General features: G+C 40.4%; 2 protein-coding genes across 2 annotated transcripts in view; one reads left to right on the top strand and one right to left on the bottom strand.

Annotated features, from left to right (window-relative positions):
- Window positions 1–10,702: 10,702 nt before the first annotated feature.
- Window positions 10,703–11,139, bottom strand: LOC128743828 (chymotrypsin inhibitor Ani s 6-like). The gene is made up of 2 exons (XM_053840507.1): window positions 10,988–11,139; window positions 10,703–10,919 (listed from the first exon to the last, which is right to left on the bottom strand). The coding sequence occupies exons 1-2, from the start codon at window positions 11,106–11,108 to the stop codon at window positions 10,744–10,746; spliced, it is 297 nt and encodes a 98-aa protein (XP_053696482.1). The 5' UTR covers window positions 11,109–11,139; the 3' UTR covers window positions 10,703–10,743.
- Window positions 11,140–17,035: 5,896 nt separating this feature from the next.
- Window positions 17,036–25,190, top strand: part of LOC128744287 (phospholipid-transporting ATPase ID) — a 133,219-nt gene continuing 125,064 nt past the window's right edge. The window contains exon 1 of the mRNA XM_053841153.1: window positions 17,036–17,255. The gene's annotated coding sequence lies outside the window, so the exon portion shown is untranslated. The remainder of the gene's footprint in view (window positions 17,256–25,190) is intronic.

Here is a 25,190-nt window from a genome sequence, read left to right as displayed (position 1 = left end):
TTCAAAAAATTCTCCGAAAAGCTGGATTAGGAATGATTAGGATTAGGTACTCTGAAATTTTGGAATCTAGTTATTTGGTCTGTCTACATTCTTACAAAAATAATATTCCATGAAAAAATTCAACTCCATTTTGGGTGTTTTGTCCCATTTTTTCCACTGTGGGCCGTTAAGGACTACCGGTCTAATCAGCGTCTTGTAGATTGTTAACTTCGTGCGGTGGCGAAGTTTGTTCGATCGCAGCGTCCTACGGAGTCGAAAGTAGGCACGATTTCCTGCCATAATGCGTCTTTGTATTTCTCTGCTGGTATCGTGGTCTGCGGTAACCAGTGAGCCCAGATACACGAACTCTTCTACCGCCTCAATTTCATCGCCGTCTAAATGAATCTGGGGAGGGAGGTCAGCATTCACTTCTCTAGAACCTCTTCCTTTCATGTATTTTGTTTTCGATACATTAATGACAAGTCCAATCCGTTTGGCTTCAGCTTTCAGTCCGATGTACGTTTCCGCCATTCTCTCAAAGGTACGTGTATGTCAACGTCGTCAGCGAAACCAAGAAGGTGGACCGACTTCGACGGACGGACGTGGATATCGTGTCACTCGTGTCTATCCCGTGTCTATTATTAATACTATTATTAATTAATAATAATAGTATTAATAATAATACTTTTATTAATATGATATTAAGATGAAATGTGCATGGGCAAAAATAGAACAACCTCACCAACTGTCCTTCGAATAGAATAAAGTTGCGTCCGTTAAGTTTCCATAAGTGCTTACTATAATTAATTTATTTTTTCTTCTAGTATCCATGTACAGCATTGATTAAACTCGTTGTGGCTAAAGTTTTCACTATATATGCTTCATAAGCAGCAATGAAAAAAGTAATTAAAATAACTTATATTAGACTTACCTATTATCAAGGCCTTGTGACTCCGCCGTCTGCTTAAAACCGCTGTTTTGAGATCAGGCAGCCGGGAACCACCCAGCATTGTACATCCTAGCTTGGCTACTCAATAGAGCGTTACCGCGTATGGCCACGAGGAGGCGCTAGGTAGGGGCTTGGGATGGCTAGAGCTATATGTTGGACGCTCCTCATTTGCTTTCCTCATTTCATACCCTATTTGGTGGAAAACTATTAGTACGCAGAAAATACCTTTTTTCGGAAACTAAATTTTCGCACTGAACCATCTAATCAAGCCCGTGGCATTCGATCTGCTCACAAAGAAAGTGTGACCCGCGGTCGCTCGTTCGAACCCAATTAAAGGAAAGTACTAGAGATCAATAGCACTAAGCATACAAATAAAACTGGATAGCAACTTTACCAAAACACGGGTTTTAAAGAAAATAAATGACAAAGACACGAGATTAGCAGTTGAAATGTTTCGCATAAAAGTTGGATGAAATGAGAGAAAAGAGAAAAAATCGATAAATTTACAAAGAGAAAGTGGAAATTGTAATGACACATGCAACGGTCTAATGATCAAACCAAGACAACTGAACGACAGGAAGAAAAAATGATAGCCTAGTTAGATAGATGACTAGGTAGAGAATATACGTGTTACTATAAGTTTGAGCCAACCGAAGAGAATTGTCCAATGTAAATTAAATTGTCCAATAAATGTTATATGTTTTAGGCCTAGTCAATGTCCACGTCAAACACGACATGTTTCAACATGGCATGACTAAAACCCCAAACATAACATGTTTCTCTCAATTTTCTCGAAATAATCAACGAATACAAAATACTAGTTGTAACCTGCGTGCGTCGCCTCGCGTCTAATTGAGAGTGAATCGGTGGTACGCTATGTAACGCTAATGCTATGTAACTGAAAGAGATGCAACTACGTTACTTTTGCATGGCTTGAATGTACCTAATCTGGTATACTCAATTGATATGAATCTTTGCTTAATGTGGGTGATTCTGACCACGGAAACATGGTACCTTAACGGGGGCCTGGATTTGGTTGCAGACATGGCTCTTATATATCGAATCCGTGCCGAATTCAGGAGCCGTCTTCACGTTTGTCGATCTTGGGCTACCGTTCTCCGGTCGCCCCTAATACCGGCGCTCTAACATCGTCAACAGCACTCATCCAACGGGTACGGGGTCTGCTTCGAAATCGTCGTCCTCTGTCGGGTTAAATCGCTTCACGATATCCGCAGCTTTGCATACTTAATATATTTCATGATTAATGTGCCTGCGCCACCAGAAGCCTTGGGACGACGGAGGCTAGAAGGATTCGGTTACAACTCAATGCGTCGAAAACCAAATATATTGAAGGAAGAAGCTCCATAGAAAGCAACGTTTGCCTCCTACGGAAGCCATCCCAAGCAACAATGTGAGTTTTATTATACTCTTATGGCGGTTTTATTGACTAATTTTGGTCTTAAATGCCATCATAAGAGTGCAATAAAACCCAAATTTTTACTTGGGATACGTGCACTTGCCGTATTTGAACGAAAGTTGGCGGAGTTCAAATGGATGGCGGAAAGTGGTGAGGCGTATAAATCATGAGTTGCAGGCACTACTAGGAGAGATTCGCATCGTACACCTTGCGAAAGTTGGGGGATTATGGTGGGTGGACCACATCGCAAGGATACCGGACGACTGTGAATTGAAACCCGTTCTCTTCAAGAACCTCACCGGCACTAAGAATATAGGTGCCTATCGCGCCAGATGGCTTTACCAGGTTGAGATCGTCTAGAGTGTGGCGAGACACTTAAAGAATGGCGCCGAGTAGCTCAGGACCGAGGAGGAATTCTTGATACGGCAAGAGGCACCCCGGCTCTCGGTTGGTAGAAGGAAGAAAAAAGACACGTAAGCCACACTCCTTTGTTTAATATGCCGCCAAGGATTGGCCGCAGCATCTTACGCCCAATAACGCTAAGAGCTCGTCGGTTGCTCTTTCAAAAACCACGCTTCGTGGCCGTGAAGTACCACCGGGTAATTAGCGTCTTGTACGGAGTTGCAGGTTACGGGACCTCAGGTGGCTACGTAATCCGTAGAAGGCCCTGTTGGCAGCTGCTATCCGCCGTTTTACTTCATGGCTCATATTGCATGCGTGTGTATGCAACGACAGCTAATTTCATTTAACTGAATCGTACGCCGCCTTGAAGCCTATAAACAAATGGGAAGTCTGCCACTTTGAATTTCCAGAAATTATCGAGAATTAATCGCAAGGGTAACATCTGGTCCGTTGTGGAGCGTCCCTCTCGAAACCAGTGCGAAGTATTCGCCAACAAAGGTTTCCTGCAACGTCCTTAGTCTGAGAAACAGGATGCGGGAGAGAATTTTTGCTGCATTCGAGTCGGTGGTGCTTTTTGTAAATAGGGCATTTGAGACCTTCCAACAGTCCGTAGTAGTTCCTTCTCAGTCCTTACCTTTAGTATAACCTGATGGATTGCACAATACACCCATTCGCACCTCACTTTCACTTTCCAGCTGGTATGCCGTTTTTCAGCTCTCTCGCTGCTTTTTCAAACTCGTCCAAAGTTGGTCCATCATCCTCAACCGTTATCCTATTTCTGTTGACTGGTCCATCTTGTTCACCGTTCAACAGTTAATCCAAATTTTGTTCCGAACACCTAGTCACCTCCGGTGGTCTTTCGGTAATCACGTTCCCCTCCTTGTCGTTGCTCTTATCGGGAGTGGGCACAATAAATTCACAATACTAATTTTGAATTAACTGCAACTAATATAGCCGTTGGTTATCACATTCGCTAACAGAAAATGCTAACTTTGGGAAACTATCATATTGATTTTAGCCTGCTTAAAAATACACAATATCGAAAACCGACTTTTACATTGCCGAAATTCCAGTTTTATTTTTATTTGCACACAGACGGCTAGAAAATGATCAGATTAAATTTATACATAACATGCATAGGTTTGCAATTTGAGCAGAATTCTTCAACCGGGACTGCGATAAACTTCATCGTATTTTCTTTTAACAGTAAATACGGTCAATCCTTTCGCGTGCACTCTCTAATCACTATTAGCCTCCAAGTTTTATTAGAGTGAATTTCATTATCGTATTATTTTCCGAAGGCAATATTTTTTTACGAATGCCACTTACTTTAAAACCGCAAATGGCACTGCTCTGTCAGCCGACAGCCGATATGAAACTGCATTGCACAATCGTAAAAGGTTAATTTGGTTAGTGCAGAAATATAATTTCTTCCTAGTCTCGGCCGGTAACTTTTGGTGCTATAAAAGTTTCTTTTCATGAATACGATAAATTGTCGATAAAACTCTAATGATCGACATAATAAAAGTTTGTTTTCATTATGCCACTGCATCGTGTTTTATGAATGTGTCACGACTTCATTGGCCATAGCCAAATGAGTTTGTTCGTTTGTGAACGACAATTCTTCTTTGCGGGAAATGCAGACATACCTTTCATTTAATTGCATAGTCAATATAAATATAATAAAACAAGAGAAGGTCCTTTACCGCTTGCTGACCTCATACGTTCCAAATTAAATGCATCCGAAAACCTACTCGATTGCGGAATCAATTTCAAATTATTTACCGATAATGTAAATCGAACAACCTATCACCATTTTAAGTTGTTGCCATCCCATTAGGCTCTTTGAGTCCAAAGGGCACAAGAGCCGCTTGAAACTCCCATGAGTTCCATACTGTGTATACTGCAGGCAGTACAGATGCTGCCGGCCGGTTCCGTGTTGTGGACAGTTCCGAAATGAAGTCCAACGAACGGCTGATATGTATAAACCCGGGTGCGGCGGCGAACGACGCACTCGTTGCTGGATGCTAAATCACGCTAACCGGAGTTCGGTGTCCTCCCTGCAGCAGGGACCATTATCGTGTGTAGGTTGTGGCCAAACCCGAACCCGGCTGACACATTTTCAGACGCTTTCAGAGGTGTCCTGTGGTCAGTAAGGTGTGTCGGACCACCGCACCGCCCGGTAACGCACGCTTCTCGACTGGAAGTAAAGTGATTTTAATTAATTTCATTATCAGAGGATCTGATACTATCTTTCGGGTGGAATACCGAGGGTGAGCTGGGCCATCCATAACCACTTGTTTCGGGAGATGAATAGGTTTCGGATTTAGCGCAAAAACCATGCGACCGGCTAACTGCGAGCGTTCGTCGTGTTGCGCGGGTTTTGCTACGTGTGGTATTAAATTTCAAGAGAATTCAACCGTTGCCGATTGTTGTAGCTACCTATAAGAACCGTGCAATTCCCGGAGCGTTTTCGCTTTTTAATCAACGAACGTTGTTCAGTTTGCACGTGAACTGTGGGTCTCAGTAAAACAGAGCACTATCGACTGGGGTAGTAGAGTTGATCCGTATCTCAATGTGCCGATTCCTACGAGAGAAAATTTCCCTACAGATTTCAATTATTAATTTAGGTTATAAGTGTTATTACCCATTGCATAAAAGTAATGCGCAGTTTGGAAATAATCTTTGCTTCAAAGAAATAAACATCAAAATCTTAAACTAATGTCACGAGTGAACCCCTAGGCACCAATTATGTTACTACGCTCACTTGCATGGCCTTTCGATAGAATCATCCATCCATTTAGAGGTCTGCAACATCGTTCACCATTACGCAACTTGATACAAAGGCATATAGGGCTTCATCATCCTTGCCGCTCTTCTAGGCGTACTCTTGGTTTGTTGCTGAGCTTTCCCATTTGCGGGGTGCTTTGCTGCGACTATACGAATATATGTGCTCAATGATACCTTCAGCGGCAGCATAGAATCTGACAGAGATCCCATCGTGTTGCAGCACCGATGACCGGTTAGCTGGTTGCTCTCTGTCAAGTACATGCTACTGCTTATTGATGGGCTAATTGAAAGCAATCGAAGTTGAAATGTAACGACCCTCTGAAGGGAATTCTAACTGAAACATTGATTTTTGCGGTAACTCTTGACGGATTCTACGCTTGGATTGGAATTCCAATGGTCTTCACGCAGGATGGGTATCATGCAAGAACAATCAGAAAGTTCAAAACTGTAAAATCTTAATTCTGTTTGCCTACCGACGGTTTTATAAATTACATTACTTGCCATTTTTTATAAATGGGAAGCAAGCAAAAAAGATACTTAGATGAGCTTGTCATCAACCGTTCCGTTTACTCATGAACATCCAAACCACTCAAAATCTGAGTTTGTACACTTTAAGGGCATTTTGAGTAGTTTCAACCAATTTTTAGCTAACTCCAACCAATTTACAGGTAAATTCGTTTAAGAATGCACGCTTCGTGATTGGTTGGAAAAGACGCCTTCATAGTTTTAACGTGCTTTTGGAAAAACAGTGACAAAATCTCCCCGTCCCAACAGGTTAAAGATTCTTTGCGACGATTAAACCTAGATTAATTTTGATGTCTGTGCTTGGAAAGTAAGGTAGACCTAATGACAAAATCTCCTTGTCTCAATAATATTTCATAACACCGCGAATGAACGTTGACTAATTAGATGTCTGTGTTAGAGAAGTGTGCCACTAAAATTAATAAAAGTTCCTTGTCCCAACGATTCGCAAATTTTTTAAAGCAAGACGGTTAAACCTAGACCAATTTGATATCTGTGTTGGAAAAGTGCGCCACAGCTGTAGTATTCGGATATAATATAGGGGAAGTCCCCCAGTACCGGATACCTAAGGATTTTGACAAATATAAAAGAGTAGAAGAAGTAATTTCCAATAAAAATAAGGTTCCACGTACTTGCATCGGTAATGAACCATTTTAGAAGCCAAATGAGAAATCGATAAAAATCATTACTTAAAAATTGTGTCTCCCAGTACCGGACACTTGAAAGAAATCAGAAAATAATCCAATTCAGGGCATAAGGTTCTGGAAAATACATGTCAAAATGTTTAAAATCTCTTATTGCTTGCATACTTGTTGACTAAAGATGTTTGAAAAATCAAAAGTTTTTTACGCAATACACCGAAGCCATTCTGTTTTCTTCGAAAAAATTGATCATCGACCTTGATTTTTTTTCATATTTAAGAAAGCCGGTTCGGTAAAAGTGATGTTCTTTCTTCTCAACCTCTTTTTTTGCAAAATCTTGATTTCCTTAAAGGATTTGACTGAACCAAGCAAAACATTTTGCTGTCCGGTATTGAAGGACAGCTTAGTGTCCGGTACTGGGTGACGAGAATTATTGAGTATAATTTATATTTTTTAACGAATTGAATATCGTTGTAGAAAAATGAACTACGGATCTTAGAAAATATTTAATGAAAGATCTCTGGTTCGGGCTCTGGCTCTGGCTCTGGCTCTGGCTCTGGCTCTGGCTCTGGCTCTGGCTCTGGCTCTGGCTCTGGCTCTGGCTCTGGCTCTGGCTCTGGCTCTGGCTCTGGCTCTGGCTCTGGCTCTGGCTCTGGCTCTGGCTCTGGCTCTGGCTCTGGCTCTGGCTCTGGCTCTGGCTCTGGCTCTGGCTCTGGCTCTGGCTCTGGCTCTGGCTCTGGCTCTGGCTCTGGCTCTGGCTCTGGCTCTGGCTCTGGCTCTGGCTCTGGCTCTGGCTCTGGCTCTGGCTCTGGCTCTGGCTCTGGCTCTGGCTCTGGCTCTGGCTCTGGCTCTGGCTCTGGCTCTGGCTCTGGCTCTGGCTCTGGCTCTGGCTCTGGCTCTGGCTCTGGCTCTGGCTCTGGCTCTGGCTCTGGCTCTGGCTCTGGCTCTGGCTCTGGCTCTGGCTCTGGCTCTGGCTCTGGCTCTGGCTCTGGCTCTGGCTCTGGCTCTGGCTCTGGCTCTGGCTCTGGCTCTGGCTCTGGCTCTGGCTCTGGCTCTGGCTCTGGCTCTGGCTCTGGCTCTGGCTCTGGCTCTGGCTCTGGCTCTGGCTCTGGCTCTGGCTCTGGCTCTGGCTCTGGCTCTGGCTCTGGCTCTGGCTCTGGCTCTGGCTCTGGCTCTGGCTCTGGCTCTGGCTCTGGCTCTGGCTCTGGCTCTGGCTCTGGCTCTGGCTCTGGCTCTGGCTCTGGCTCTGGCTCTGGCTCTGGCTCTGGCTCTGGCTCTGGCTCTGGCTCTGGCTCTGGCTCTGGCTCTGGCTCTGGCTCTGGCTCTGGCTCTGGCTCTGGCTCTGGCTCTGGCTCTGGCTCTGGCTCTGGCTCTGGCTCTGGCTCTGGCTCTGGCTCTGGCTCTGGCTCTGGCTCTGGCTCTGGCTCTGGCTCTGGCTCTGGCTCTGGCTCTGGCTCTGGCTCTGGCTCTGGCTCTGGCTCTGGCTCTGGCTCTGGCTCTGGCTCTGGCTCTGGCTCTGGCTCTGGCTCTGGCTCTGGCTCTGGCTCTGGCTCTGGCTCTGGCTCTGGCTCTGGCTCTGGCTCTGGCTCTGGCTCTGGCTCTGGCTCTGGCTCTGGCTCTGGCTCTGGCTCTGGCTCTGGCTCTGGCTCTGGCTCTGGCTCTGGCTCTGGCTCTGGCTCTGGCTCTGGCTCTGGCTCTGGCTCTGGCTCTGGCTCTGGCTCTGGCTCTGGCTCAAAGTCAAAGTCAAAAGTCAAAAGTCGAAAGTCAAAAGTCAAAAGTCAAAAGTCAAAAGTCAAAAGTCAAAAGTCAAAAGTCAAAAGTCAAAAGTCAAAAGTCAAAAGTCAAAAGTCAAAAGTCAAAAGTCAAAAGTTAAAAGTCAAAACTCAAAAGTCAAAAGTCAAAAGTCAAAAGTCAAAAGTCAAAAGTCAAGTGTCAAAAGTCAAAAGTTAAAAGTCAAAAGTCAAAAGTCAAAAATCTAAAGTCTAAAGTCTGAAGAGTAAAGTCTAAAGTCTAAAGTATAAAAAAATAAAAAGTATCTAAAGTATAAAGTCTCAAGTGTAAAGTCTAAAGTCTAAAGTCTAAAGTCTAAAGTCTAAAGTCTAAAGTCTAAAGTCTAAAGTCTAAAGTCAAAAGTCAAAAGTCAAAAGTCAAGTGTCAAAAGTCAAAAGTTAAAAGTCAAAAGTCAAAAGTCAAAAGTCAAAAGTCAAAAATCTAAAGTCTAAAGTCTAAAGTATAAAAAAATAAAAAGTATCTAAAGTATAAAGTCTCAAGTGTAAAGTCTAAAGTCTAAAGTCAAAAGTCAAAAGTCAAAAGTCAAAAGTCAAAAGTCAAAAGTCAAAAGTCAAAAGTCAAAAGTCAAAAGTCAAAAGTCAAAAGTCAAAAGGTAAAGGTCCAAAGTCAAAAGTCAAAAATCAAAAGTCAAGAGTCAAGAGCCTAGAGTCAAAAGTTAAAATTCAAGAGTCAAGAGTCAAGTGTCAAAAGTCAAAAGTTTCATGACAAAAAGCAATAGGTAAAGGAAAAAGTTGAAACAAATTAGACAAAAGTCAAAAGTAAAATATCAAAAGTCAAAAATCCAAAGGTTAACGTGAAAAGTCGAAAGTTGAAAGTCAAAGTCAAAGTGAAAAATCAAGTCGGTAATCAAAAATCAAAAGCCACAAGTCGAAAGTCAAGTCGAAAATCAGAAGTCAAAAAACAAAAGTCAAAAATCAAAAGACAACAGTCAAAAGTCAAATATCAAAAGACAAAAGCAAAAAAATCAAACATAGGCCAAAAAAAATCAAATAAAGTATATTGGCTTTTACAATGAATAGGTATATTTTCGGAACACACATGGTAAAATGGAGCAAGTCGGTGTTAAGCCTAGAAGAGCCCTTCGCAGAGCACATCGTCAAAGCACCGTCGTTAAACAATAGAAAGTTAATTTTAAACTGAATGAATCTAATAAAAGATAATAATTATCTTGGTAAGAACCGGTTTATTATGATCGTTCATGAAAAGAAGCTCATCATGGTAATGACTATCTGTCGTACCTTGGCTCGGGAAGGTGCGAGCGACGATGGGTAACCGCTTCCAGTAGTAGCTGCTGCTGTGACGCTACCATGGCCTATACCTGTGGAAATGGATATCGTTCATATCACAGCCGTGGCACAGGTAGTCATCGCACCAGTTTCACGGTGTCTTCTCAGCAAAGGAAATTACTACTTGATGATTTAAGAAGTACCTACGTGTGTCAACACGGTTACGGGACGGTGGCAGAAGTCCCTTCTCTAAAGTAGTTGATTCGCCATTCGATTGCCAAGCTTGGAATTCTTATCAGTTTTGACGGAAATTATTATAATTGTAAACTTGTTCATAGTTATCACCCAATTTATAAAAAAAATCTATACAATGTGTTGATTATCGGCAACAACATTTCCAAAACCATCAAGTCTTTTACAAACAAAACATGTTTACAGGTTAATCACTTTTGCTGAAGATATCGGGTCAACCTACAATTCTGAGATGCAGTCGTGTAAAATATCCTTAGAATTTTTTGGCTTACAATTACGCCTGTACACTAGTGTTTTTCGGCCACACATTTGGCCAAATCAAATGGTGGACCAGAAAAAACCATCAAGCTCATTGGAGCGGACCTTAAATTTTCAATTTCGATCGCATTTAAATTTTTTCACTGGGTACGAATAGTAACCGAAGTTTAGATAATTCCGTTTAACTTTCCCACCCTACCCGAATTTCAAACCGGTCAATGTTGCAAATTGTGTGTTTGCTATGTGGCTTACTTGCTTTAGCTTTAGCAAAGCTTTAGCTATTGAGTCAGTCTGTGGATGAGCTTGTGGTGTGTGCCGCTTAAATTTACCACCAGTTCCACAACTTTTCGCCAAACAACCTAGCAAACCCCAGATGGCAGGTTACACATTTCTCAGGGCGTTTGTGCGCAGGCTCGGAAAAAAGCTTTACAAAGCTTCATAAGCTCCAATGCGGTTGATCGTAAAACACAAGTCATTCTTTTATTCAACGCTTTTTATTTAGGTATTATCTTCCGGTTAGGGACATTCTTCGATCTTCACACAGTGTGAACCTTCCTTTAAACGAATATATCCTTCCTTACAGACACACTCATCCGGGCAACGGAAGCACTGAATGTCACTGACACGTTTTTCGCAGGTTAACTGCTCGCATTCTGTGCAGCACGCGAACACTTCATTGGTGGGGCACGTTACTGAAAGGAGTAAAAAGAAAATAAAGGAATTTCCTGTTCAATCAACAGAGTTTAAGGTTTAAACTTACTAATTTCCGTCCCGGATGAGCACTTAGTCGCACATGGTGTACCAGCTAGCGAGGTCGCTGAACACGACGTGGCGGCAAGACAAACAAGTGCTAATAGCACCAGCGCCAATAAGTGGTTCATCTTACTCGGGAATAATAACTCGAATGAAACTATAGGGGAATTTCGATTAGTGCAGCGCTATTTATACAGCCCGCGAAGATGCAAAGGAACTGATATGGGAACGAAATTCTAAACAAGTATTTATTACTATAACGAAAGATGAATCACATTAATCATGCATATGTACGTGTGTCAATGCAGAGGTCGTTAAATCGCGAATACGGGATTCCGGCAGGTTTCAATAATAGTGGACTTGAAAGGTGTATTAAAAAGCGATTAAATTGGGCCTTCAGCGGTGTGGTGGATGAAGCGAAGGGTGAAATTTTAGTTGTCAACAATATGAATTTAATGTCACGTTCTCTTCGGATGGACATCATTTATTGCGGCTGGTTACAGGCATTTATCTGTGCATCTAAGAGATTTAACTCAATATTTCTGTGACTGTTTTCTACAACCGCACATACATTACTTAGTCGTGAAAAGATAAAGCATAGAAATTTTTGCGACATAACATTCCAAGCATACTCGAATACCTACAAAGAAAATTAATTTCAAAATTCGCATGCAAAATTGCCACTACCAGTTTATCTGTTTTATTCACCCAATTAATTTCAAGTTCGATCCCGTTAGTGCGACGTACAGGCATCCATTTTCGATGGTTTGCAGCTGGATAGTTTTCCCCCAATTCATATTTAGATATCAAAATCTGGAGTGAATCATCGGATAGTACAGCTTTGTCATCCATTTTTGCGGAGCGAAGAAATAATTTTTTCAGAACTCCACAGCAAGCAACAAATTTCTTTCACAGTGTGCAAATATGTGGCCAGCTCATGGTGAGATCGTTTGTTAATCTAAGGAAGATATAGGGTAAAGAACCGGTTTTAAGCAGTCTAAGCGGGTCACTGATTGTTTTACCTTATTACAAGCGATGGGTTGACTAAGTGGGGGATATCAGCATATCAATCTTCTTGCTATCTTTAGTTCTTCTAGCTGTTACCATTGGAAGACACTATTGTTGTGCTAAACTTTTGATTTTCCGCTTTAAAAGTTGGAGCGGTGGAACTAATTTTGATCAGACCGAACATATTTTCACCCTCAAGGTGCTTTTTTAAGCAATCCTGAAATCTGAATTTTTTTACGTCCCCATAAAAAATCCCTCGAACTATTCCCCCTATTCAGTAAGTTCGCGTTCCTATCCGCGACCTACTAATCGGCATCTGATGCGTAATCGGCATTGCGTATCGGCATAGATGCGTGAAATGCCATCTGTCTAAATTGTTTATCGGGGAATACACTCACCGCACCGTTCGGCAAACGGTATTCGTCGTCTCTTTTATTCTCTAGTGTTCTTATGGGAAACTGCGAGTTTGACGTCTCACTCGCTGTTCATAAGGATGGTGGGAGAACAAAAGAGGTAAACATAGCAGTACAAACGATCCGACTCAGAACAGTGTTGTCAAAGCAAATAACATTGAAACACATCGTTGCTTTATTAAATCACTGAGAAAATCTTCGAAAATTTTTGAAAAAGCTGTCTTTTGTGTTGTTTTTAATAAAGAAAAATTAATTATGAACGTACATTTCTCTTGAAAGTATTGAACCACGTTTTCACCATTGGAGGTTTCAGTTAATTTCAAACCTATAATTCTTATTTCCATAACCGAAACAGTGTCTTGGCAACACGATAGTTTATCAGTTTTGCTGCAGCTGCTGCTACTAGTGAACAGGTTCCGTCAATTCAGAATTTGTTTTCAGTTTTGTTATAAAATAATAAAACTTTCGGCTAGTGACCAAGCCTTATGTAATAGAAAAAAAGAGAGTGAATAATATGGTATGTGACAATTGAGTGCTTGACTTTTAGAGTGTTTGTAATCAGTGCTGAAAAATGTGATGGATTCGTTAGTAGCGAGGTGGCGATTACCTTCAGCAGCTGAAAAATGTACGTTTTTGGACAACAATTTTTAATTCATCAAATTTCTTGTCGGAAACCCAGTAAATTGTGTTTGTGCGAATTAAATGTATGGTTAAGTGATTTGTGAAGATGGTCCTTTCAAAAGATTTTGAAAATATGAATAAAAAAGTGCATTTTCGGCTCATTTATTTTCAACTGATTAAAATAGGTGACACTGCTTAACTCGTTCCTTACCCTATTCCTTGACTTTCTCAATGTCCTCATGCCCTCTCACTTCAATAGGCTCACGTAACGAGACGCGTTTTCTTGGAGAATGTATCAGCCTAAACTTGGTTTTACCTACATTCAAAGACAGATTATTCGTTTCGAAATAGTGTTTTTGTTTTTGACTTGATGATGAATCGTTTCTTATGTGCTGGCTCGGAAAAATACTAAGGTATCATCACGAAGAGTCTAACTTTGTCATGTAAATGCAATCGGGAAAGATCATTTACAAATATAAGGAACATAATCGGACCCATGTTGCTGCCTTGGTGAACACATGTTGATACGTTTGTCGTGGACCTTTGGCATTTTACGAATTCGATCGTATTGCGATCGATTAGAAAAGTAACTATCAATTAGACGGAGCGCTGCACCATACTTATACTCTAAAGAAAGAACAAATTTGTCAGAACCTGAACCGCCAAAATAAAGTGGAACTTGTAAACAAAATTTAAGCAAAGATGATGAGGGGGAAAATGATGAGACGACAGCAAAAATGAAGCATTATTATCCTTGCTCAGGAGTTAGGCAAAATCACACAACGCTTTGAGAAACCTGATTACAATCATCGACGACCGCATTCCAAAAGACCCAAGTACTTTGCTACAAACTACACAAACTGTGTCCATTTATCAAGTAGAGGATTAGCTCCATAGTCTACAACGACCAATTTGCTATTTGCTATGTTACGCGATCTATTTCGTTGCAATAAATTCGCAACGATTATTCCTGTAGATTTCACACTTCGTTGACGTTTTCTTTGTTTAAGGACAGTACTCTGTAGGACAGAGTCTAGGACAGACTTTGTAGGACAGAGTCTAGGACAGACTGTAGGGCAGAGTCTATCAGTAGCTTGCAAAGACTTGGCTAGCTAAAGTAATTCAAACAAGTTTTATTCACGCGCATCTTGTCTTCTACAAGAAATTCATAAATATAGATTACCATATTGCACTCTTTGAAAGAACTTCTTTAGGCATGAAATATTAGTGTTATTAGCGCTAGCGAACAAGGCTGTTTTAACTACACTCGAAATAACAACCAGTTACAAACAGGCGTTTATAAATGTAGTTTCCTCCAATATCATAAGTGATCTAACTCTTTTAAATAAATGTACACCCAGTGGTGGTAAAATCACTAAGCTTGCCGTAGCGACGTCCGGCAACAGACTATCACTATAACAGCCTATCTGCTTGGCGACAGAAACAAAGAGCAATCATACAAAAATAGTTATCGAAGTCCAAATCAAGCACCTATTTATCAATAATACGACCGTTATTATAACGCGCTAATAACACTAATATTTCATGCCTAAAGAAGTTCTTTCAAAGAGTGCAATATGGTAATCTATATTTATGAATTTCTTGTAGAAGACAAGATGCGCGTGAATAAAACTTGTTTGAATTACTTTAGCTAGCCAAGTTTTTGCAAGTTTTTGCTAAGGAGCAGTATAAAAGCTTCAAACAATATTAATATTTAAAATCTCGTCCAATTTTCGAAATAAAATCGAGCTGCCGAGTTGCGTTAGAGATGATTTCCTAGCGATTTAAATTGAAATTTAGATTAGCATCGAGAATAACGCTAAGATAGTTGACATGTTCAACCCTTTTGAGTATTTGACCATCAACTTTTGTATTCTAATGTAATTAGACTAACAATGCGATGAAACGTCATGATCTGTCGCTTTGCAGTACTAACGATCATCCAATTCTTACGGCATCAGTTGACGAAAATATCCAACAGCTTTGGTAGAGTTTTCAATTGATTGAAGTACAATTTCAGACCGTCTGCGTACCGCCTATAAAGTGCTGTTCCAAATCACTTTCCGCCGACTATCACCAATTACGAACAGACTTGAGGGAGCTTATCAAGCCGGCTTCGTCGAAGGTCGGACTACAACGGATCAAATATTTACACTGCGGTAAATCCTCCAGAAGGGCCGTGAATATAGAGTTCCCACGCATCATCTGTTCGTTGACTTCAAAGCCGCATATGATAACATCGACCGGAAAGAGCTATGGAAAATTATGGACGAGAACAGCTTCCCCAGGAGGCACATCAAACTGATTCAATCTACGATGGATGGTACACAGTGCTGTGTTCAGATTTCGGGTGGATTGTCAAATTCATTCGAATCACACAGAGGGCTTCGTCAAGGTGATGGTCTGCATGCCTGCTGTTCAACATAGCGCTACAAGGTGTGATGAACCGACCGGATATCAACACGCGGGGCACAATCTTCAACAAATCTAGTCAATTCGTCTGCTTTGCCGATGACATGGATATTATCGGCAGAACATCTGTGGCGGTGGCTGAACAGTACACCAGACTAAAGCGCGAAACAGAAAAGATTGGGTTAAAGGTAAATACGTCTAAAACAAAGTACATGCTGGCCAGCGGAACCGAGGCCGAACGACGCCGCTTGGGCAGTAGTATATTGATCGACGGCGATGAGTTTGAGGTAGTCAACGAAGTCAAAAGTTCACCCTGTACAAGACGCTTTTTAGACCGGTCGTTCTCTACGGGCATGAAACATGGACAATGCTCGAGGAGGACCTATGAGTACTCGGAGTTTTCGAACGACGAGTGCTAAGAACGATCTTCGGCGGCGTACAGGAGAACGGAGTATGGAGGCGGACGATGAACCATGAACTCGCACAGCTCTATGGCGAACCCAGTATCCAGAAGGTGGCAAAAGCTGGACGGATACGATGGGCAGGGCATGTTCGTGTGTTCGCTTCGAATCCAGTAGGAACAAGACGACCAGGGGCGCAGCGAGCAAGATGGTTAGACCAGGTGGAGCGAGATATGGCGAAGAGTACTCGGTGTCCAAGGAATTGCATAGCGGTAGCCCACTCCCGAGTAAATTGGAGAAACTTTGTTCATCAGGCTTTGTCTTTAACCAATGCCTAGAGGTTCTTCAGCAGACCAGAAATTCTTCACAAGACCTTGTTGTGTAAGACTTATAAGATTACGGCTAAAAGTTGAACTTTCTACTCTTGTTGATTAATATTGTTATTATTATTATTATCTACTTTACCATTATCTAACGATTTTTATAACAATAAATATTGTCAAATTAAACATTAGACTTTCTGCCTAATTTCCGCATATCAGTGAATAATATAAAATTTCACAACATAATTATTCGAAAATTAGGAATAACCCACTCGATATTACACGCAACAAAATTGTTCTGCACTTTTGACCGGAGATTCACCACTGTTCAATAAGCACACAGCTAACAGTGAGTTGTGTTTGTGAACTCACTAGAATGATCGTACTCATTAGCACATATGTATGGATTACCGGACAGCATGGAACATGCTGAACACACAACACCCCGTTTCAACCCTCCAACACCCTGCTGAGTGCTGAGAGAGCGTTGTGGAATGCAATATTCCACCGTCTCACGACTACCAAGCAGGTAGGTACCTAGCACTTTTTTCCACGCTAAGCTAGAAAACGCAATGCAAACGATGTAAACAAAACAAACTATTGGTCATGCGAGGCTGGCTGGAGGTTTGGTTTCGTGGATAATCGTTCCCATGTTCGGTTACTCCGAATGCTGTACGCTTGGATGGTGCGAGATGATGGTGGAAATGGAAGCCTTTACCCTGCAAGAGGTACATACGCTTCAGCAGCGGCGCGCCTGCTCCGATGCAGTGGTAGGTATTGCAAAACATTGTAAAGTTGCTCGGCGTAGATAGGTAAGCATGCGAGAACCGGTGACGAATCTGTCACAATGTTGCTATCAAAACATTTCCCACAAGAATTGCTTGCAGTTTGAAATTTGACACGCTAACGGTTTTACGTTACGACAGAATTCTTCCTGGAAGTGTTGTGACATGGTTACACCAGAACTAACGCGATAAGCATTTTATCACACGAAAGAATTATAGGCAAACGAAAGTGTGCCAGTGTTGTTTTCTATTGTTCTTCGCTAGTGCCTAGTGGAATTCAGGGTTGTTCATCAATAACAAATAACTACCTGAGTAAGTATTATAGCCGTTACTAACTGACATTGCCTGTGTAATCGAAACTGTGAAACGGTATTTTCTCAACTCGCCGTATAAACAATTTCAAAGCCAGTATAGTTACTAACGTTAGATGTTCTGAACCGTGATCAAAGCAATTCCCATGCCCACATTTCGCCCGTTTGTTTTTTGAATGCCGATCGTTTCACTGCACCCGGGCTAGCTAATCCGTATCTAATTTTGGGACTTGACTTTATAATTATTGATAAATATTTATAGCGAAACGTTAAATGTCAATTTCGTTCCAAGTATAAACAAATATGAATGCCCACAGTCATACAAACAGCGAGACGGTTCGGTGGTAGCGTGATTTGGCCGTTCGTATGAATATAGCAAAATACGCGAGTGAATCTGAAACCCTAACCGCAGATGTCTCGCTCGCGGCGGCGTTCGATTAAAATTTAACCTGTCTGTTTACATTAGGCAACGCGGTGTGCACTCTAGCTGCTCGTTGTCTGGTTAGTCAATGAACTTCCAAACTGACGAACGACGGTAGATTGTGTTTACCTTTGACGTCCATTTCATTACCATCCGGGATATTGTGGGGTGATGGAATTTGCACGAGAGATTTGATAACTAGTTTCAATCCATTGGACGAATAATTGGATTTACGCAAACACAAAGGCTTCCGAATCAATGTTTTCATAGATAATAATCAAAATAAGGGATTTGCTATCCGACTAATATTTCCAACCTGGTCTTTGCGGATATTCTTATTTGTATAACTGAGTAAACCTGTTCCAAATTTTCTTTTACCCATTATAATACAAACCAACGTACAGCTAAAATCGAAACTGCTATGTATAACTGATATTATTCTGCGAGCCACTGAAGAACTTTCTTTTGAAACGAAATTACATATAATCATTCTTTGATGAGGTAAACAACATAATTCTTCTACCGACGATTGTTTCCACTTAATGCCAGTGCATGTCAAATATAACTAGATCAATCAGCGAAACAAGAAAGAAAACGAATATTTTTAATGTTTTTGCAATTGCAATTACCCACAGGTTGAGTGAAACTTTTTTTCTGAAAAGTACAATTAAAATATTTTTGATTTAGCATAAAATCATTTTAAAATCGGTACAGTGGTTTAAAAGTTATGAACTTTTAAAGCTTGCTCATGGATGATGATGGTACAAAAGTTAAAATCTACGATCTAAAATCTGTCCAAATATGTCCGGAATGAAGAAAATACCGCTTACCTAAAGCAGGGTGGAAATATTATTGCCAACAAAGAGTTTACATTTGAAAATAATTTTGCCTATAGAAAAAAAATACGGAATCCGAATGACCAAAATAATTTTTTGTCTTCACATTAATTCATTTAGCCAGGATGAATGGTGACATACCGGAAGCAACTACAAACTTTGCACCGCTGTTGCACCAACCTCTCTCACCCAGGAATAACTTGTGTTAAAAACGAAAAACTGCTGGGACGGGATTTGATTAAATTATGTAAAATAGAAATATATTTTATAAATTTTTCTCACCGCATTTTCAAAAGAGATGCTTGAGTAATGTGAAATGCTGCTTCAACTATGTTTATATTGCGTTTGCGTATTACGAAATAAAACATCCAAACCGCACTAATTGAACATTTCCATTTAACCTTGCAATTATGATTCGTAAATAGTAAATGTATATGATGGACTTTAAGCTGTCAAAGCATGTCAAGTCCATATTAATGTTGTCAAATTATGCGGAATCGGCACTGATAAATCCTTGAATCGCACTTTTGCCCCACCTTACTCTATCTCAAAAAAATAAATCTTACATTAACTTTTGTTGTCGTGCAGAACAGGGCCTACTATGTTCTTTTTATGATAATGACAGCAGTATGATTATTTCAAATCATTGTGTGATAAAATAAGCACAATTGAATATGTATTTTGTCTTTTGCTACGAGATTTATGCCTTTTTGACATTAAATGGCCGTTTCTCCAAAACTGTGCCTACGATTTTTCTAAAATTTTGACTGAAGATGGTGGAAAGTAATACAAATCGACTGGTATACTCGGATTTTATGGAGAATTTTTTTTGATAATAACGCTATTTGGAGCACCGTGAGGCTGTTTTAACTACATTCGAAATAACAACCAGTACAAACAGGCGTTTATAAATATGGTTTTCTCCAATATCATAAGTAATCTAACTCTTTTGAATAAATGTACACCCAGTGGTGGTAAAATCACTAAGCTTGCCGTAGCGACGTCCGGCAACAGACTGCCTGTTTTTACCGCACAGACCGAGTAGATAACAGTCTATTTTCTTGGCGGCAGAAACAAAGAGCAATCATACAAAAATAGTTATCGAAGTCCAAATTAAGCACTTATTAATCAATAACGGTTAAAAGCTTTAAACAATATGAATATCTAAAATCTCGTCCAATTTTCGAAATAAAATCGAGCTGTCGAGTTGCGTTAGAGATGATTTCCTAGTGATTTAAATTGAAATTTAGATCAGCAACCTCTCTCACCCAGGAATAACTTGTGTTAAAAACGAAAAACTGCTGGGACAAAAGACTGATCTCGACAATAGGTTACAGGCTAAAGACTGCCAAAAATAAACCGAACTGCGCAAATATACTAAATCGAAGCGTCAATGTGGATTCACTGATATCAGCAAATGAAGCAACAAAAACAGAACCAGATGCGTGCCTTGCCAGAACAAAAGGCCGTAAGATGGCGGATCTGGTTTTATGCAGATAATTTACTTATCGCAAAAATACCGGCCGAGTAGATTAAAAGCTGCGGATGTCCGTGTTACACCACGAGGATTTTTCACAATATAACGGGTGGCAACTAAAATTTTGGAATTTTTTTCTCAAGCTGTCAAAAAAAGACAAAGATACATGAAGTAGATCTGATTTACCGAAATTAAAGATACATTATCCATTGTTGAAAATTAGTGTACATTTGAAGACAGTCCGTAATCGGCTGTTGGGCGAAGCTTTCGTTTGACGTCGAAACAGGAGCAAACAGGAGTACGTCCGTCATGTCAATTTTGCGAATGCACGTCTTGATTCTACCCATCAACTGTTTGCAATTCGTGGCTCTCCTCACCAATAAAAAAGCTAATAAATAAATAAATTCGTGGCTCTCTAGTTATTTTTGTACACCAAGGAACTCAAAATCCCGATAAAATCTTCGATTGGGCGCACAGAGACAGATTTTTCGGGTCGTAGTTTTTGGGTAAAAATGCGTGCATAATTTTGGCTGGTCTTTCACTACCTTGCTTGCGAATAGTTGTTGGGCATCTTAGGATATGGTAAACAGTCGAAGCCGCAACGTATTTGCTTTTTAAATGTTGTACCGTATACTTTTTGCCGAGATTTCTGTTGCAGTTCGTAGAAGTGTACAACGCGCTCCCGAAATGCTTCTTGTTTCGACGCCATTTTTAGCAAAACGGGGCAAGCATAAACAAAACAAAAAATAACAACAGAAAGAGGAGAGAGAGAGAGCTAATACACATATTCTCATTTCTCTCTGAACGCGTTTGTTGTATAAGGGCCGCGGAAAAAATCCAAAATTTTAGTTGCCACCCCCCCACCACCCCCCCCCCCACCCCCGTTATTTCATAGCGATGACGGGACACGTGCCCTTGTCTAGGACACATTCCAGCGTTACGGGACACCATGCCCACCACGCCAATCAGTTCCATTCAACCATATCCCTGGAATTCAACTGGAAAGTAAAGTCCCCTTTAGCCACTAATTTTACAAGCTATTTGTCAAAAGTTTGGTGAAACAACAACCAATTTACACGGTAAAAACCCGATTTAATGCACCTATTGGTGAAAGGAACCTTTGTTATACCATCTCATTTGTCTTTTGAGATGGAATTCGATAGTGGTTTTCATAAATACATATGCATGTGTATGTAATATACTGACAAATTTGTATGATATTGATATCTGAAAGCAATCAAAAAATGTCTTCCTTTTATTTGTTAGTTGTTATTGTTAATAGTGGGGTCGCATTCTGGGGTTTGGTTTAAGTTAGAAACTGGCCGTTTTCCTGGATGTATTCGGAACGTTCCCAGAACGTGTCCGACTGTGCCGAATGTCATCCTGGAAACTTTATATGACGACAAATGAACAACTTTTGCAATTTTGAGTACTTAAAGATGTCACATGGTGTATTTGAGCTCAATTCAGAACTGATCCGGAACATTCCCGGACGTGTTCAGATGTGGCCGATTATGTCTTGAACATTTTATACGACTACCAATGGTCTAGTTTTGCATGACGGGGTTTATTATGATTCAAGGTGCTTCTATGTTCAAGTTTCATATATTCCGGACCTTGTTCCGGACATATCTTCGGAACCGTACATCCGATCCATATTCTATTCAATAGAATTCTTCTAGGCCACAAAACTTTCCGTTTGTTAGTTATTGCAGTCAAATCGGTCCAGGCATTTCCAAAAAGCAGATTGTTATATTTTCACTACTGAGACTGTTATGCATTTATTTGTAACTTGTGACTGACAAGTTTGCTATTTTTTTCAAAATCTTTTGAACAAACATAACATTACTTGTTTGCTTTGCATTTTCAGGAGCCTTTTACCTTCAGAAATGTTGAGCCTTAAGTATTTTTCGGTATATGGTCTCGTTGAGAATTGACCTTGAAACTGTGGGATCACTTGAAGGGAAGTGCAGTGCTGTACAATAATTTAAACGCGCTTTCCTCGAAACCATATGTTTTCAGCGACGGTGTGTGTATCTCAGTATCTAGAGGACCGATTTGGCTGATATTTTTGTTTGACGTGTAAAAATGCATTTTCGCTGCATTTTTAAACAAATCGTTACACTTCACAACCTATAAGAGATAGATAGTTATTATGTACAGCAAAGTTGCTTATATTATTGTGTTCTAGAACTTTTGTGGAGACACTGTACTTTTCTGGACGTATCACCCTAATAGGTGGATTTACGGTCACCCTAATAGTATAAAAAGTTGTGCCATATTTTTTAAATAAACTTTTCCAAAGACACACCGCGCTAGAGCGCATGATCGCGATCTATTTGGTTCATATTAGTAAAGTTTTCTTAAATAATTTCATCAATGTTTCATCAAATAACTTTTGACTGGTAAGGCCAATTGTAATCTAATTTGGCAGAAATGTTCACAGCGTTAAGGCCTCTCGTTTGATACTAAAAAAATTGAAATCTGACTAATTATCTGGTAAAAATCGTTATAAATAATTGTAAATATTATTATGCTGTACACGACACGATTATTCTATGAGGCTATGTTACTTGCCAAATGAGACTAATAGGGAATTAATCGGTTTAGCCATCTCTGAGAAATATTCAACTAATTGAGACCTAGTCAAAACATATTTTTAAGCATAACTTTTGATCTACTTATTCTTTTTTATTGAAAGTTTGCACAGAATGTGGCAGTAAAAAGACCTTTCATTTGATACTAAAATTATTGAAATTTGGTAAGCGGTTCCAGAGATAATCGAGTTTTTAAGTTTTCACATTTTTGCTTATAACTTTTAAACGGAACGTCATATCGAAAAACAATTCAATAGTGATCTACTAGGAAGTGACACCTTTCAAACCGAGAGTAACAGTGTATTCATTGGTTCAGTCATCTTCGAGAAACAGGCGACTAAAAACAGCGTTACACACACCCACCCACACACACACACACACACACACACACACACACACACACACACACACACACACACACACACACACACACACACGCACACACACACACACACACACACACACACACACACACACACACACACACACACACACACACACACACACACACACACACACACACACACACACACACACACACACACACACACACACACACACACACACACACACACACACACACACACACACACACACACACACACACACACACACACACACACACACACACACACACACACACACACACACACACACACACACACACACACACACACACACACACACACACACACACACACACACACACACACACACACACACACACACACACACACACACAGAATTGAACTTGGAAATTTGCTTGAAATTGGACATGGAATTAGACTCTACTCGGCATACAATTTAACGCGAAATTAGGCATATCTTTGGAATAATTTGGATTTCAAATTGAACTAAAGGTGGACTTTAAATTGGACTCTAGATTAAATTCGATGTTGGACTTGAATTTCAATTTCATATTTGCCTTCAAATTAAACAGGAAATAGGAGATAAAATTGAGCTTGAAACTCGATCTTAAAATAGAATAAAGTACACACTTAAAAAAAAGTGCCGAAGTCAGCAAAATTTTGCCGAGATTTGGACAGCCGAGTGTTCGGTAAAAATTTTAGTTTTGCAAATTCGCACTGAGAGGACGCTGCGTTTCAACAGTTAGTGGTTGACGGTGAATGGCGTGGCAGCGGAATATGCCAAAAAGCTTTATCAACGAAACCCAGAACAGCAAGAAGTATGGGAGAAGGCATAAGTAGACAGTGAAGGAACATCCAAACTGCGAACAAATCCAAGCAACTGCTAGAGATGCCAGGCAGGGTGATTTCCATTTGATTTTGCTGTAAATGTCCAAAATTACCACCCTATGACGCGTAGAAGACAGCGTAACAGCTGGTTCAATGCCGAATGCCAGAGAGTGACTAATGAGAAGAACCAGGCCAAAAGTCGCATGCTACGGCTACACGTCAGAACAGAGAAAGGTAAAGAGCGCTAGAGCTACGAACCTACTTCCAGCACTTCCAGACGTTGTTGAATAGAAAGTTAAGGGGGCATAGTACTTTTAACACCATATTTTTTGCCTTATTTCAAATATTTTTTTCTCGATAACGCGAAAAGTAAATCGATTCGGGTTTTTTGCATATTAAACATTGCACTTTATACTAATATTTACAATTTTGTTTGCATATGAGAACCACTTCCCCTCTCCCCTTTGGCTCCTTGAACATGATCATTCGAAAAAAACATAATTTGCGGTACCATGGATTGGCGCTGGGGGGCTTATCCGAATTGAAAAATTCCAAAACGGCATGAAAGTATATTAAATTATCTCGTGTTTGACCCATCCTTTTTTTTAAATTCGAACTCATAACAAAATGGCGGACATTCAAATATAAAAGTAAGGTTTTTAGTCGAAAAAATTGATTTTAAACATTTCTAAAAAATACAAAAATTGTAATATCGATAATAACTAGATAATTTTGTTGGCTTTGGAACAGAAAAAGAATCATGAGAATTGCTTGAGCCGTTCTTGAGATATTTATGGTACCGACTTTCAAAACCTGGTTTCGAGAAAAACGACGTTGAAGTTTTTATTCGCTGTGTAATCGCTCCAGACATGCGCGGTACAAATAGCTGTAACTTTGTTAATTTTTGGAATTCATCGAAATGACTTGAAACACATATGGTCAAAATGTTAATCTTTCGAAATAATCAATAAAAAAAATTTCGATTTTTTTAAATTGAAAAAGTACTATGCCCCCCTAAACACGGATGTCAGCTGTAACCGGAAAAGTTTTGTGGTGAGTGATGGCCTAGCTCTGGAGCCACCAACACCGAAGGAGGTTAAAAAGGCAATCAGAAAACCGGTAAGGCTGTTGGAAAAAAAGCTGAACTTCTATAAGCGGGGAACGAGCAGCTGTACGAAATAATCCACCATTGTCCATCATTAGTGCCTCCCAGTTGGCCTTGAGGTAAGACGCTGGTCTAATAAAGCCAGTCGTCGTATGTTCGAATCTCGGCTGGGAGGGGCTGTAAGAGTCAATAGGATCGTAGCACTGTTCCCGCACTGTCCTGTATTCTAACAGCCGGTTGCGAAGTCTGTCGTATAAAAACAGAAGGTCAAATTTCGATAACGGAATTAGCACCCAGGCTTTGT

The sequence above is a fragment of the Sabethes cyaneus genome, chromosome 3 (assembly GCF_943734655.1).
Source record: "Sabethes cyaneus chromosome 3, idSabCyanKW18_F2, whole genome shotgun sequence".
Lineage (NCBI taxonomy): Eukaryota > Metazoa > Arthropoda > Insecta > Diptera > Culicidae > Sabethes > Sabethes cyaneus.
Note: the sequence above shows the minus strand (reverse complement) of the source record. Positions and strands in the feature narration are given on the sequence as shown.